Source organism: Pteronotus mesoamericanus, unplaced genomic scaffold, assembly GCF_021234165.1.
Source record: "Pteronotus mesoamericanus isolate MK-2021 breed Mesoamerican mustached bat unplaced genomic scaffold, CSHL_Meso_final contig_657, whole genome shotgun sequence".
NCBI lineage: Eukaryota > Metazoa > Chordata > Mammalia > Chiroptera > Mormoopidae > Pteronotus > Pteronotus mesoamericanus.
The window spans coordinates 12,945,054-12,959,936 of record NW_026555229.1 but is presented as its reverse complement, the minus strand read 5'-3'; the positions used below and the strand labels follow the sequence as shown (position 1 = coordinate 12,959,936).

The window sequence follows — 14,883 nt, the reverse complement described above, 5'->3', positions numbered from 1 at the left end:
ATGCAGCCCATCCTGACGGACTTGCCAAGACCGGTCCTCCCAGGAGTCTGACTACCTGCTGCTCGGCTTATTTGAAATTTCTAGCTTCATCTGCCTGATAGGGCAGTTTTCAGTCAAACTGAAGTCCTTATTCTTCCACAAATGCGGTAAAAGTGAGTCAGACAGTTCCGTTTTCTTCTTACCTAAGGTACTTTCAAAATGGCAGGCTCTAAAGTCACTTCCACTGCCACCCACAGGCATGATACACTGGCAGGGACTGTTCCCCAGCCCTCTCTGTCTGTGTCCCCCGATATGTTCCAGTTATTCTTGAGGCCAGAACTGTGCTCCGAATTAAATATGAGTCAGGAATGCATTTTCCTATGAGGAGCACAAATCAAGATTAGAGTGGCTTACCACAGAGATTTAACAAAATCTAGGATTGTGTGATTGGTGGTGTTGGGCTTGGAAATCAAGTTACAGAGCAAATAGGTTTAAAAAAAAGTGAAAAAGAAGCCATGCCACATGCGTGTTTCCTTTTATTAGGTAAGAAAGACTTCCAGATATCCTCATACTTGCTCTGTCAGTTACTGAGAGAGGGGTATTAAAATTGCTGTTCATAATCATTAACTTTTCTCTTTGCAATTCTGCCAGTTTTTGATTCATATATATGGAAGATCTTTATTAGATTCATTTCTTATTGAATTTATTGGGGTGCCACTAGTTAACAAAAATATGCAGGTTTCAGGTGCACAATTCTACAACACATCATCTGTGCACTGTATTGTGTGTTCACCGCTCCGAGTCCCCGCCCATCACCATCGATGCCCCCCATGTTCCCCTCCACCTCCCTGTACCCCCTCCTCCTGGCAATCATCACACTGTTGTCCACACCTGTGAGTTTTTTCCATTTTTCTTTCCGATGCATAAATGTTTAGAATTGGTTTTCCTCCTATAGATAGACTCCTTTATCATTGTAAAATGATCATCTTTATTTCTGGTAATATTCTTTGTATCGAAATCCAGTTTGTCTGATATTAACATAACCATCTATTTTTTTTTTTTTTTTTGATTATCATTAGCATGGTACATTGCTTTTCAGTCTTTGGCTTTTATTTGCCCTTACATTTCAAGTGTTTTTTTATAGGCAGCATGTAATTGTTTTTTGCTTTCATCCTCAAGTCTGACAATCTGCCTTTTAGTTGCGGTAATTACTTATATGCTTGGATTTAAATCTAACATCCTGCAATGTGTTTTCTCTGTACCCCATCCATTCCTTCTTTTTTTTTTTTATCCTCATTTACTGCCTTCTTTTAAACTCATGAGAGTTTTTTAAGTGATTCTACTTTATTTGCTTTGTTGATGTATTAGCTGTAGGAGTTAGCGTACATATCTTAACTTCTCACAATTCACCTTCAAGCATATTGGACCACTTTCTGCTTAGTATAAAAATATTAGAACAGAATATTTGCCCCTTTCTGGATGTTGAGCTGTTGTCATACATTTTATTTCTATATATGTTAGAAACCCCACAAACTAATGCTGTTACTTTGCAGAAAGCAATTATCTTTTAACAGAGTTTTCTAAAGAAGAAAAAATTTCATTTACCTACCTATGATTTCTTGAGATCTTAATTCCTTTGTGTAGACCCAATTTTCCATTTGATTATATTTTCTTTCTACCTGGAGAATTTGCTTTTAACATTTCTTATAGTAAGTGTCTGCTGGTGATATATTCTTTCAGCGTTGGTATGTCAGAACATGTCTTTATTTTGTTCTGTTTTTGAAGTATGTATATTTGGGGAAAGAATTCTAGATTGACAGCTTTTTTCAGTACTTTAAAGATGCTACTGCATTGTCTACTTGTTTGCAAATTTCTGATGAGAAATCTAATGTCAATTTTATCCTTGTTCTTCTGCACAGTGATGTCTTTTTTGCTCTATGACTGCTTTAAGTTTTCACTTTACCACTGGTTTTAAGGAATGTAATTGTGATGTCTCTTGGTGTAGTTTTCTTCATATTTCCACTTAGAAATTGTTGAGCTTCTTGGATTTGTGAGTTTCTAATTTTTATTAAATTTGGAAAGTTTTCAGCCATTATTTCTACAGATATTTTTTCCTGGCCTCCCTGACTCCTCCTCACTATCATATTTCTCTTTACTTTAGGGACTCCAATTGCATGTTTATTAAGCTCACTGATACTCTGTTTATCGTTATGTTCATTCTTTTTATTCTCTTGTAGACAAGTGTCCTGTGCGGCTGCCTGTTTTATTTATTTTGCCTGGTTTGGTGTAGTTGTCTTAGGGAAAGAGTAAATTCAGTCCTTGTTTCTCCATCTTGGCTGGCTGGACTGGATTACTTTAAGTTATTGTGGTTCTGTTGATAAGACAGATTGCCAAGGGTGTCACTTGTTTCCAAAACAATTCTCATTAAGTAACCTGAAGATGTGCAATCTACATCTCCTGTAAGTACAGTACACCCTTGTGCAATGGGTGTTATGAGTCCCACAAACAAACATCACGTAAAACTATCTCATTTCCCCATACGGCTTACCTTTTAATTCCTGTAATGTTTTCTCTGCTTCATTTCCCATTACTTTCTGTTTAGCAGTGACTCAAACTTTGAGGCCTTTTTTCTGTTTTCTCCCTGCCCCCTCCTTTTTTATCTTTTCCTTTTTTGGTCAGGCACCAGTAATTTGTATATAAAATTTCATGATGTTTTGAGATCAGAATTCATTTTATTCTGGTTAGCATAGTCTTTGGGTACTTAGGTGTGTGTGCCTGGCACTAAGGAGCTTGCGGGTTGATAAAAACAGGGTATTAAACTTCAAGGTATATATGTCTCCACGATTGTTTTAAAAGAGGGCCACACCTGCATTTTGGGATAGATTTATAACAAGTAGAAAGTTCAAGAGAAGGAATTCCTGTTTTTCTTGTTCCTCAGCTCCAACAAGTCTGTACTGAGCACTTAATACTCCAAAGTGTTATAGTGTTTCCTGAGACTGAGGCAAGTCTTTGACATTGATGATTTCACTATCTTGTGGAAGCATGGCACAACAGGTAAAGACCCCAGGTGTGGTACCACAGTAAATCTGTGCAGTTTCACAGGAGAGGATCATTATTGAGGGCTGAAGAGATTAAGAAAGGCGTGGAGACCTAGTTCAGGAAGGAACAATAGAATGCAGGGGAAAGTGGTGGCGTGATCACAGTTAGGCGTATGACTGTCCATGTTGTGGCTGGGGACAGTCAGAGCTTGAAGCAAGGGACTCCTGCCGGAAAAGAGGTAGAAAAGTGGAAGCTTATCTGTGAATGCCCTGTGTGCCAGGCTCAAGCATTTGGATGGTTTTTCATGGGTGGACATGACCAAAGATTTGTTCTGAAGAGAGAGTTAATGTGTGCAAGGGACACGGTGGCAGATGTGGTGAGGGCAGGGACTATTTTGTAATCTTCGTATTCCCAGCTGTTAGTTCCTATGTAATGCTTGCTGCTTAAGCGCGTTTAAGAGGTTATCTTTTTATTCCTAATTTGCTAACTTTCTGTGTAAGCACTGGCCTTGTCTACGGCAGGACAAATATTGCAAAAGAACCTCTTTGTCCCCAGCGTTACTTTGAAGGGCTGAAGCGAGGCAAATTTGGATTCAGACTGTTTCAAGACCTATTTCTTTTTAAATTCATTTTCTTCCTTTAAGGAAAAGGCACTCAGCCAATGTTACAGAAATTACACAACAGGGCCATCCCCAATCCCCGTCTACCCCCATCCCTAATAAATTCCACATAGTCTTACACACCTCTTAAGAAGGCAGACCACACGTATACACAGAAACCCACCGCGCACACTCTTCGTGGAGATACAAACTCCCAGCCGAGCAGTTGGCACGATGCAAACTTAGGCACACACGCTCACGTGAGTCAGCGACTGGGCGGAATGGTCACTCGCTTGGGCCCCCACACACCCGACTTAGCCACAGACACACACTCCCGCGCGCACAGGCTGCCCGGACACCCCCACGCACTGCGCAAGGCCCTATGCCACTCCAGCCCAGCGGACTCGCGGCTGTGCCGTCATTCCCGGGCGCCCGTTGCGTCATCAGAGCGCGACATTGCAGCAAGCACCAGCAGAGACTCAAGCACCGGCGGAGACTTGAAGTGCCGGCGGCTGCCGCCTCTGAAGCCGGCGGAGCGCCGAGGGCTTGCGGCCCAGGCGGGAGCGGGCTGCGGGGGGCTGCTGGGGCCGGGGACTCCGGGACAGGTGCGTGGTCGCCTCTGCGCTGGAGCCCGCGTGACTCCTGCAAGTTGCCGGGGTGGTCTGTGTCTCCCTGACCCCTCCCCCGAGAGCGGGGATCCCCCCGGAGAAATGGGTTCCAGCTAGTGCTGGAGTAGGGGTCAGGATTGTGCTTTTCTGGGGGATCAGGTTGAGGCCGGGCTTCTTCTATGGACCCAGTACCCTACGCACTCGAATGGGACGTGGGTCATTGGCTTTGGCGTTGAGGCAGCAGGGATGCTCTGAGAGTAGCCGGTGCGGGGGACGTTGCGATGACAGATGGCCATTGATTGATTGATTGAACTGAGCGCTCACTGTGTGTCAGATACTGTGCTAGGCTCTTTATATGTATTTTCCATTCATCCCAGCACCCCAGGAGGTAAGAGCTATCATATTATGCACATTTTCCAGATGGGAAAACCAAGGCATTGAAGTTAACAAATTCGTCTAAAGTCTCACAAACGGTAAGACGGGGCGGGGGGTGGGGATTTGAACTTGGGCATGCTTGACTTCAGATTTGCCTTCCTACCACTGGGTGTATCAGAATCCGCAGCTGGCTCCTCGCAGCCCATAGCTTGGCACCTCCGATTTTCTTTCTTTCTTTCTTTTTAAACTTCTCGACCTTGATAAACGCTGTGGGGAGAGAGGAGCGAAGCGTGGACTTTCTTTTGGCACAAGACGCTTTCTCTTCCCCTCCTTCCCTCGTCACTGGGGCCAGCGCGTCCTCATTTTCTCAGGTAGCACTGGCTCCCCCTGTTGTGGCTACATGAAACTGAGAGTTGAGTTTTCTGTTGTAATACCGAACAGCTTCCCTGCCACGTGCGTTGCTTTACTACTCTTTTCCTCTGGCCTATTGTGTTAGATTGTTACCTATGTTAAATTGTTAAGGACACGTATAGTAGTTATGCTGAGGATAAGTCATTGCAGCAAACATATGTGGCGACTGAAAAGAAATCGGAGTATGACCTCTTAGGAACACTATAGAGCTGGAATTGACCTTTCAGAGTTTTAAAGGAATATTTTAAGGCCAGGTGAGAAATAGCCAAAAGCTGTCTTAAAAAGAATTTGAAACTTACGCCCTTCCCCCATGCTGCTTTTCCGGTTAGAAGTTTTTACATTTTAGGCTAATATCTACTTTCTTTAGCCATTCATTCTTAGCGAACATTTTCCTGTAGGGTAGGAAAAGATTGTTGAAAAGGATGAAAACTTATCAGTCAGATATTTCATAAAGGGTAGTTTTGTTGTAGAGCTTTGCAGATGTACTAAAAGTGCAAATGGTTCGTTTAAGGCATCACAAGAAAACTAAGAGCTTAATTCAGTTTAAGTGGGAAACTTCAGAGTTGCCCTCATCACCTTTGTCTCTTTTGCGTTATTCCCAGCACATAATTTTAAAAATTATCTAATTATGTGCATATATATAACTTACATTTAATTAAATAAACACATGCCTTCATTCCTCCAGGAAATATTCAGTTATTAACATGAAATAATTCTTTGTCATGTACCTGAAATAAGCTATTATTTACTCTTACAAATACATAGCTGTTTTGTTTAGAAAGTCTAAAGGTACAAAGATTGAGTATTGAAATCAGAGCTGCCTTAGTTCATATAAACATCAAAGTCTGTTTTTACACTTTGACTGACCCTGGTAGAAGTCTGTCTGTAGTTCATTTGACATCTTCTTCTGGAACAAAATCACTTGGAAGTCAGAATTTTGAGTTCTGGTATTTACTCTCTGGAGTCCTCATTAATGTAAATGGTATATATATTTTTTTACAGCACATGATTTAGGAGGTACGCTTTATGCCATGGATGAAACTGCATTAACCCTTGGCACGATAGATGTTTCTTACTTGCCAAGTTCAGCGGAATACAGTGTTGGCCAATGTAAGCATGCAAGTGAGGAATGGGTAAGTTTAAGATTAAAATTTGGATTAAAAATGGTCAGCCTAAAGATGTTCATTGCAATGTTGTTTATGAAGGTGGAAAGGCTGGAGCCGACTTTATACCAATAACTGGGAAGAAAAGACTGAATAAGAAATTTAACTGCAGACATGTTAAAAAGCAAAAATACTTTTGCATAGAAAAAAAACCTACTAGTATTTGTTTTGGGTAGTATAATTATAAAGATATTTTTGAAATGTTTCTGTATCTGTTTTCCATTATCTCTAATAAGTATACATTTCTGATGGAAATAAAGTTTAAAAATATTAAAAATGGGAGATAAATTTTAGTATGAACCCAATCCAAAGGGCATATATTGTGTTGTTTTCTCTATTTCAATATAACATGGCATGTTTGAAATATTTCTTGGACACTACCTGCTTTATATAAAAAATGATGATGGAGAGGTTTTTTTTCTGCTTACTTTTGAGAATACTGTACCAGTGGTATTTGAACAACCAATGAACTCAAAGTTAAGAGAAAAATGTTTAAAACAGAAGAACAGAGTTTGACCCTAACTGTACAGTACAGCTATAATTTCAATTTCAGCATTTACACTTTATTGTTAGGATAAATGAGTGTTCTGTGAGTATACTTTGTTTTTTATTTAAAGCAAAATACTTCAAGCTGTATTATAACAACTTGCTTACTCTGTAAGGCTTTGGTAAATAATTCTTTTGTGGGAAGTGTGTGATTTAAGAGAGAGTAAAATTAACTGTTAACATCAGGACCCAGGAGTTTGATTTGATTCATCCTGCTCTCATGAGAGGCTCTTTGAGCTTTTCCAGCTTTATTTTAAAACCTTGAATGCTGCTTTGAGTGTATAGTAGTCTTTGCCAGCTACTACTATTCTTAGGTGCTTAGCTTTTGCTCTTGTTCAAAGTGCTGAATGAAAATCACTCTGAGAAACACATAATTATGCCAACTACTCAAAGAAAATGTGTCATAAGTTTCTCTTTTACCTGGGATATCTTAGTTTTATAGATCACGTGGACAGCTAGAATTTTCTTGCCATTTGGTGATCACTTTTTCCTTAACATTTATTAGGATGAGTGTGGTTTCAGACCTACTGTGTTCAGATCTGCAACCTTAAAATGGAAAGAAAGCCTAATGAGCCGGAAAAGGCCATTTGTTGGAAGGTGCTGTTATTCCTGTACTCCGCAGAGCTGGGTAAGACTGTTCCTGCTTGTTGACCTTTAGTAAACCCTTGAAATACACGACATAGATTTCCAGCTTTGTGTGAATTTGGTATTGGGCAAAAACCAAATAGACTGAATTCACTTTTAGGATTTATTTTTATTCCTTTTTTTCTAATTTCTATTTTTAGAATTTAGAGTCATATTTATAAACCAAACATTGCAAGTAAAGATGTTGACTCAATTTTTCATTCATGAATTCATTAAATCTTGGTCCAATAGTTGACGCTAGGCGAGAGTTGGGTTTTTTAGTAGTTTTGGTATGACGTTAGGGGGAGAATAGGTCTTACTTTCAGTTAACCCTTCCAAAAAGTTGGTGGGAACCTTCTTGTAACGTCTAGAAGTTGAACTTCAGCTCTGCCTTGCTGAGTTTCTGTTTCGGGCATGAGTGGGGCAGGGTGTTTGTTGACTCTGATAGTGAAGAATGGTCGCTGAAAGCTTAGGTGAAGAGTTAAGAAAGAGTGTGTATGGGTTTGTTGTTTGTATTTCGGTGAAAAAAAAAAAAACAACCACAAGCCCTGGAAAATCTTCCACATTAGGGTGCGGGTGTTGATATTTGAGAAGAGCCCATTAGATGAGAGGCTGCTCCTGAAGGCAGCGTGCTGCGCCAGAGGGTGAGTTCGCACAGGAGGCAGGCTCTGCTGGCGCTGGCGCTGTGTCCTGAGGCAGCAGAGTACCCGTAGGAAGGCGCACCTGCTTGTTAAGTTCCCTTTGAAATGGGTCAGTTATCACAGAGACATAGACATTCTGCCCTTAAAAGGCCTGTCATTTATAGAGATGGCTTATAAGCTGTGTGAACAGGGAACTGTGCTGTGTGAATGTTTTACTCAGGGTTGGCTTGGTAGGAAGTAGAATTCTGAGTCTGGGATTTCCTAACCTGGAAGAGATTTGTGTGGGACCCAAGCAGTTTATGTTAAATATTCATGTCTGCTCAAGAATGGGTTGATAGGAATATTGTTACTTTTAGTTTTATTTCATTTTCTTAATCCTCACCCAAGAATATTTATTGATTTTAGGGAGAGAAGAAGGGGGTGGGGGGAGAGAGTGAAATGGAGAGAGAGAGAGAGAGAGAGAGAGAGAGAAACATTAGTCGGTTGTCTGCCATACCTGCCCCACCCAGGGATTGAACCTGCAACGTAGGTATATACGTGCCCTGACCAGGAATGGAACCTTTACATATATGGGACAATGCTCCAACCAACTGAGCCACCCAGCCAGGGCTAAATATTGTTCCTTTTAAGTCACAGGTACCTTGTTGCAAGAATTTAAGAATTTGGTAGCATTGAAGGATCATGGAAATTTTTAGACCAGGAGTAAGGCCAGTTTACATGAATAGGCCAATAGAAATAAAGATTTAAGTAGAAGATCATGTGGTTTTTGTTTTGTTTTGTTTTTTAAGACCTGGTATCTCATCTAACTGTAATTTTGAATGTTCAAAAAACTGAAACAATGCTAATATGTTACTAAGTCAGGAGAGAGTATTTGGTGGTGGTGATGGTTTGGGGTGGGGATAGGTGAGTAACATAGCAGGTGATTGATTTTTGCCTAAATATGGTACCTGAACTTTAGGTACTATAGTACCTGAATATAGGAGCTGAACTTGATCTTAATATTCTTCCATGGCATGTGTGTTTAGAGTAATATTTGTTTGACAATATTTTTATTGTAATTTTTTGATATTTGCTACCCTTTCTCTGAAATCTTATTTTCCTTTTCTCTAAAAAGAGTTCACGTAGTATTTTTACATCTTTTGTTGATAACACATTACCTCAGCATAACTTTTTGTTCACATTAACTTACAGACTTTTTCTTTTCAGCAGTTATTGCCTGGTTATTTTTTAAGGTTACCTGTAAAGAGGATGACTTTTAACCATACGTTACCTCATCAGATGGAACAATCATTTTAAAGGAATGGAAAGACCATGCTCTTTGAAGCAAGATCTAGGATTGAATCTTAAACTTAGGCCAGCCTCAACTTTCCTTCTTTAAAATGGCAGTAATAATTCTTATGTGTCAGGATTATTGGGAGATTGAGTAATCTAATAATACCTACATGTTATTCTTTTTTGTTAGTAATTAAACTTTATTTGCAGAACAATAATCACAGTTTTATTTCAATGGCAGAGCGTGTAGCCAGTAGTACTGAGTATAGACTAATACATAAAGTGTCAGTACCACGATACAAAGTATCTCCTTGGCATACTGTGGAAACTGGCCATGAATCATTTCCCTTGAACATCAAAAATTAAGTCCACATTTACACATGAAGGTACGCACTCACTTGGAAGTTTTCAAATACAATTAGTAGTGATTCTCCTGTTAAGTTTGGAACAGATGATATGTTGGTATTCATGTAAAAAAACAACCAATTTCTCTAGATTGCTTTCATTTTCAAAGAAAATTTACACATGTTATTTTTAGCATAGTAGTTTTTTATTCTGGCAACACTGAAATCTGCAGTGTCTCGGTCAATGACTTATGTGCTCTGTAGCTTCGTCTCATTGGGGTTTCATTGTGGTTGGAGGGCGGTCGGGAGGGGGGTGGGGCAGGAAAGGGGAGGCACTATTTTCTTTGCAAGGTGTTAAGGATTAATTTTGAGTTTGTGACTTTCTTTAAAGGCTAAAAGGTACTTTTCAATAAAATATCATTTTTCTTCATGACTTTGGTTTTTGAAATAGTGTCTGACTTTTTGAAGCAATGCCTAATTTTATGCTTGAATTTTGAAAGTTGTCAGATACTAGTAATGTAAGCTTTTCACCAGCAATCCAGTTGTATATTTATATCTATGTTTATTTTGTTTTATGTAGGATAAGTTTTTCAACCCCAGTATCCCATCTTTGGGTTTGCGGAATGTTATTTATATCAATGAAACGCACACAAGGTAAAAAGAAATTTCTTCTACTTCTAATACATCTCAAAAGAAAAAGTCCATCATAATTTATGCACTTTAAGATGAATCTCATTTTGTTTTTGAGAGTTAATAGAATATAAGCTTCTGACACAAGTGGCTTTATCTAAAATTTGGAAACAATATAACCACCTGAGAGACCTATTACTGTTACTGCTGCTGTGATTATACAATAAACATTTTCTTGAGAGAGTAGATATCACAGCTTTCTCTAACTTACTCATGTATTGATTTTGTATCTGAAGTGCTCTAAATTGTGATAAAGATTTGTCTGAGGAGAGGTGTAGGCTTGAATGTCTTTTGATCTATTATGACTAGTTCAAACTTAAAAAAAGGGTAGCTGTTTTATACTTAAAAAAAGTAAAGCTAATCTAGAGTTTTAGAGAATATTTTCCTCTGTTGAGCAAACGTTCTTTGATATATTATTAACTTAAGACTTTTCTTAGAATTCTTACTTCCAAATTCCAGGCAAATGGGGATAGGCTATTAGACACCAGTGTGAGAGAAAAGAGGCTTTGTTATGTTACGTGCGAATCTAGGCTAGGAGAGAAGAAAGGAGGGTGGGGAGGGGTGTGAATGGCCTGGAGGCAGGAGAGGCGGGCCGCCAGAACTGCTACCAGTTCTTACAGTTCTAAGGGTGAGTGCCTGGCAGAGGTAAGCCGTAAGCTCAGGCGATGAGAAATGCTTTTGCATTTTTATGAAAAACTGATCCAGAAAATGAAATATTTAAATTTTAAGTCTTTCTGGTGCGACTGTTCACATTTTGATGGCGAGGTCACACGAACGTGACAACATCTGCGTATATATTAGTTAAGACTTGTTAAAAAATACAGTTGAAGTCAAGGGATGTATTTTTTTTCCCATTTTCATGCTACCCTTTCCCCTTCCTTCCTCCCTCCCTCCTCCTCCTCTCTTAAGTTTAAAGGTGATAGGAGAAATTTTGGTTTATTGATACATTGTTTCCCTTGGTTGACGTGATTAAGATCCTAAGAAAAGAGATCTCATAGGGTCCCTCTTTATGTAAGTTCACATTCAATGTATAAAGGCAAAGGGTCCGTTTTTTGCCCTCAGTTGCAGGCAAAGAAAGAAAAGTTATATTCACAAGACAAAATGAAACTATTCAACGTAATAAGCTGCCTGTAGAGTTGAGTTGGCTTTTTAGGTTTTGTGTGTTACATGAAGCAAAGCCTAAACATTTTTATACACACACGCAGACACACACAGAGCTTTCAGTCAATTGCAAAGGGGTTTCATAGAGAGTTTGGACTTTGTACATTCTAGTAATAATTGTGAAAGTTTTCAATGAAGAAAGAGGTTAGAATTAAACACCTAACATACTGGGCCAAGTTTTCAAAGAATTGAGACAAAGGAAAGGAGGAAGAAAAAGAGAATGTCAGGAAGGAGAGATGAAGGAGCATGTGATTCATAAACAGTTTTCCCTCAAAACTCTAGGGGCTTTTTTGATTCTTTTCAGAAATGATGAGTTTATAATTGAAATCTGTTTATGTGAATATCATTGTGGAGAAAATGATAATGAGGCACGATATAATCACTGTGAATGGTATCCGATCATTGCATAATGAAAGTTTGTAGCGTTCTTATTCTGAGATGCCTGTTCCCAACCCTCTCATCCAGATAACACACAGTCACTGGTAGGAACATGTCCTATCCTTTAGTCATGTTGAATATTTTTTTATTAAAGCAAGAACTTTTCTGGTTTTGTGGAGCTATAATATAACCTTAGAAGAATTACTATAGCAACAATAACAAAAATTAGCCCTGCATGATAGGAAAAGACTTCCAAATCATCTTTTATAGCCCATAGCTATAGCTATAAGCTGTATATAGCATGTGTGTACACACACACACACACACACACACACACACACACACACTTGCTTCTTTTTATGGTATTAATAAAGTAAGCTATTTTTATTTTTGTTTTTATATTTGGGTTATTATTTGGCAAAATGACTATTCAGGCATCTGTACACAAATTCCACGTTTAAATTGTCGCTGAGAATACATGAAAGAAGTTGGGAATGAAGTTATGTGAACTCCTAAGGAGAATTTGCTACAGGAGAGCCCCAGTCTCAGGAGTAGCTGGAATGAGGCCTTGTTTTAACAGGAGAGAAACCCCTGTACAATTTAAATAACTTGTTTTGAGCGTACTAAAGTGCTTCTCTGCTAAATGACTTTCCCGTTGCAGGCACCGAGGATGGCTTGCAAGGCGTCTTTCTTACGTGCTTTTTGTTCAAGAGCGAGAAGTCCACAAAGGCATGTTTGCCACCAATGTGACGGAAAATGTACTGAACAGCAGTCGGTAAGGGCTGTTGTAAAGGGGAGAGGCTGGGATGGGTGATAGGAGTGCAGTGATATTTACCTTTAGAGTCTCTGGGACTCTGTCTCCAGAAGTATTTGCATTTCCAAGTCAAATGTTAAGCATCAAAGGGAAACCAAGGAAAGGCAGGGCAGGTGGTTTTGGTGAGCGCTGCCCTGTGGGAACAGCAGTCTTGTTCTAAGGTTAGCAAACCAATGGCTTTCAAATTCCTGAAAGGCAAGCTGGACCAGACGTGCACAGGTTTCCAGAGTTTCTGTAATAAGAGTTTTAAGACATTGCATTTTCAATTTTATAGTCAAAAGAGAAGTGAGTTTGGTATTTCTGTCGAACAGTTATTGAGCACCTAGGCACAAATATTTGTATTAGAAAGTCACTGTTAGGAATTTTAAGAGAATAAGATACTGTCTTTGCTCTTTGAGGAGCTAGCTTACAAATGGAAGAGACTGGCTTGAACTCAGATGGCGTGGGCACATGAATCATTCTGAGGAGGAGGCGTTAGGATACGGGGCGTTTGGAAGAAGGTTGGTCTCTGACCCACCCCACTGGTGTGGCCCGTGTCCCACATCTGCCTGGATTTGAGGAGCTGGAAATGGGTGGATCGAAAGATGCTCAGCAATGCCGCCCTGTGATGTGGTCGTTAAGGTCTGAGCAGTGGTTGCAAATAATAGGCCCTCAAATATTTATTGAATAAATGACCGCATATTTGATAATGCAGATGTAATAATCATGTCAATTACTTGTGAAAACATTCCTGGCCAGGTTGAAATAAATGCTATTCAAAGAATAGACTTAGGGTGATCAGTGTCCTGTGGGGTGAGTCTTCTTTTCATATTAATGAATTATGGGGCTGTGTGGAGTTTTGCTGTACAGTTGTCTAATATTAGCAACAGCAGGAGAAAATACCATTATTTGAAACTCCTTGGATTGTCATATATTCTATTTTCCAGGTAAAAACCTTCAAGCATGTTTTATTATACCCAGATAATTTCACTAGAACCTAGAATATTAGAAGTGAGTGAAGGAGGTGTAACCTCATGCATTCTTTCCTACGCCATGTGGAAGACTTGTTAAACTGGATAGAGTCTTCCCTTTGACCTCACTGCTTATTGTTCTGTGCTGTTTTAATCTTCAGCTCTGTCTTTTAAAAACTATTGGTTTGATTAGAAAACACTTGCAAACATTTATGTCCTTCTTGAATCCTTCCTAGGGAGTTTTATATACAGTTCTAAAGAGCCACAATATAAATGCCTAATTAGGTCTTCAAAGTAAAATCAGACATTACTTTGACAGTGGGTTTTGGAAGCCTCTGAAATAGAAGCCTAAATGGATTACCTTCTTTTTCTCCCTTCTGCTAGTGTGCAGCTTGTGTCTCTCACAGAGTAACTGGAACATTGAAATTCACAGAGCTGTCACACAGTACATTTGAATTAAATTCCTAAATCGGTCTTCCAGAGTTCTCAGGGGTTCATTGCTTTTGGAATATGATATCCTTAATATTTAATAGACAAGCAATGAAAAGATTTCTAACTTGAGTTTTTTCTCTCATGTTACCACATATTAGAGAGAAGGTACATTTTGTTTTGTGATTTATAGCCACGGTTTATGAAGCACTGAATACAGAATGTAGCACACAACCAGCTGCATTGCCTGACTTTCCATTTTCAAATCAGAGTGCAAGATGCCATTGCTCAGGTGGCAGCTGAATTAAACCCTGACGGTTCTGCTCAGCAGCAGTCAAAAGCCACCAGTAAAGTGAGGAAGAAAGCCAGAAGGATCCTGCAAGAAATGGTTGCCACTGTCTCGCCAGCCATGATCAGGTAATACAAGGCCAGGCAAGAAGGTTTCAAGAAGAGCCATCCTGTGTTGAGCAGACAAAACTGAACCATTGGACTTTCATTTCTAAGCACAATGCTCTCGGTCCAGGACATTTTAATATATTCTGATGTTAAACCCAACTCTTTATATTTCTACTCAGCTCCCATGGGAAGTAGTGCTGTGGTAGGCTGGAGGTGTCTTAACCTCAGCTAATTGATAGCAGTCGTATTACTGCTGATATTTGCTCTCTGGACCAGCTGTGAGCAGCTTTCACATACCCATCTCTTAAAGGGAAGGGCTTTCTGTCATTCTGCTCACCGAAATACTCGCTTGGCCTTGTGCTTCTGAAGTCTAAAGTGTGCTATTAGAGTGAAATGTAAGATTTTAGTCCATAATAAATGGACACTTTTATAAGTAGTATATACGTAAAGTTAGCTGTTTATAAG

General features: G+C 39.4%; 1 protein-coding gene across 8 annotated transcripts in view; it reads left to right on the top strand.

Annotated features, from left to right (window-relative positions):
* GPAM (glycerol-3-phosphate acyltransferase, mitochondrial) overlaps positions 1-14,883 on the top strand; it is a 57,195-nt gene that overhangs the window by 20,919 nt on the left and 21,393 nt on the right. For 2 of the 8 annotated variants that reach the window (XM_054581507.1, XM_054581510.1), the window contains 6 exons: positions 4,602-4,697; positions 6,013-6,143; positions 7,225-7,347; positions 10,181-10,254; positions 12,491-12,604; positions 14,293-14,439. In XM_054581507.1, the coding sequence (XP_054437482.1) occupies positions 6,042-6,143; positions 7,225-7,347; positions 10,181-10,254; positions 12,491-12,604; positions 14,293-14,439 (560 nt within the window). In that variant the 5' untranslated portion in view covers positions 4,602-4,697; positions 6,013-6,041. Of the gene's footprint in view, positions 1-4,067; positions 4,222-4,601; positions 4,698-6,012; positions 6,144-7,224; positions 7,348-10,180; positions 10,255-12,490; positions 12,605-14,292; positions 14,440-14,883 lie in introns of those variants that run through there. The other 6 variants (XM_054581513.1, XM_054581514.1, XM_054581509.1 and 3 more) reach the window with 4 other exon arrangements.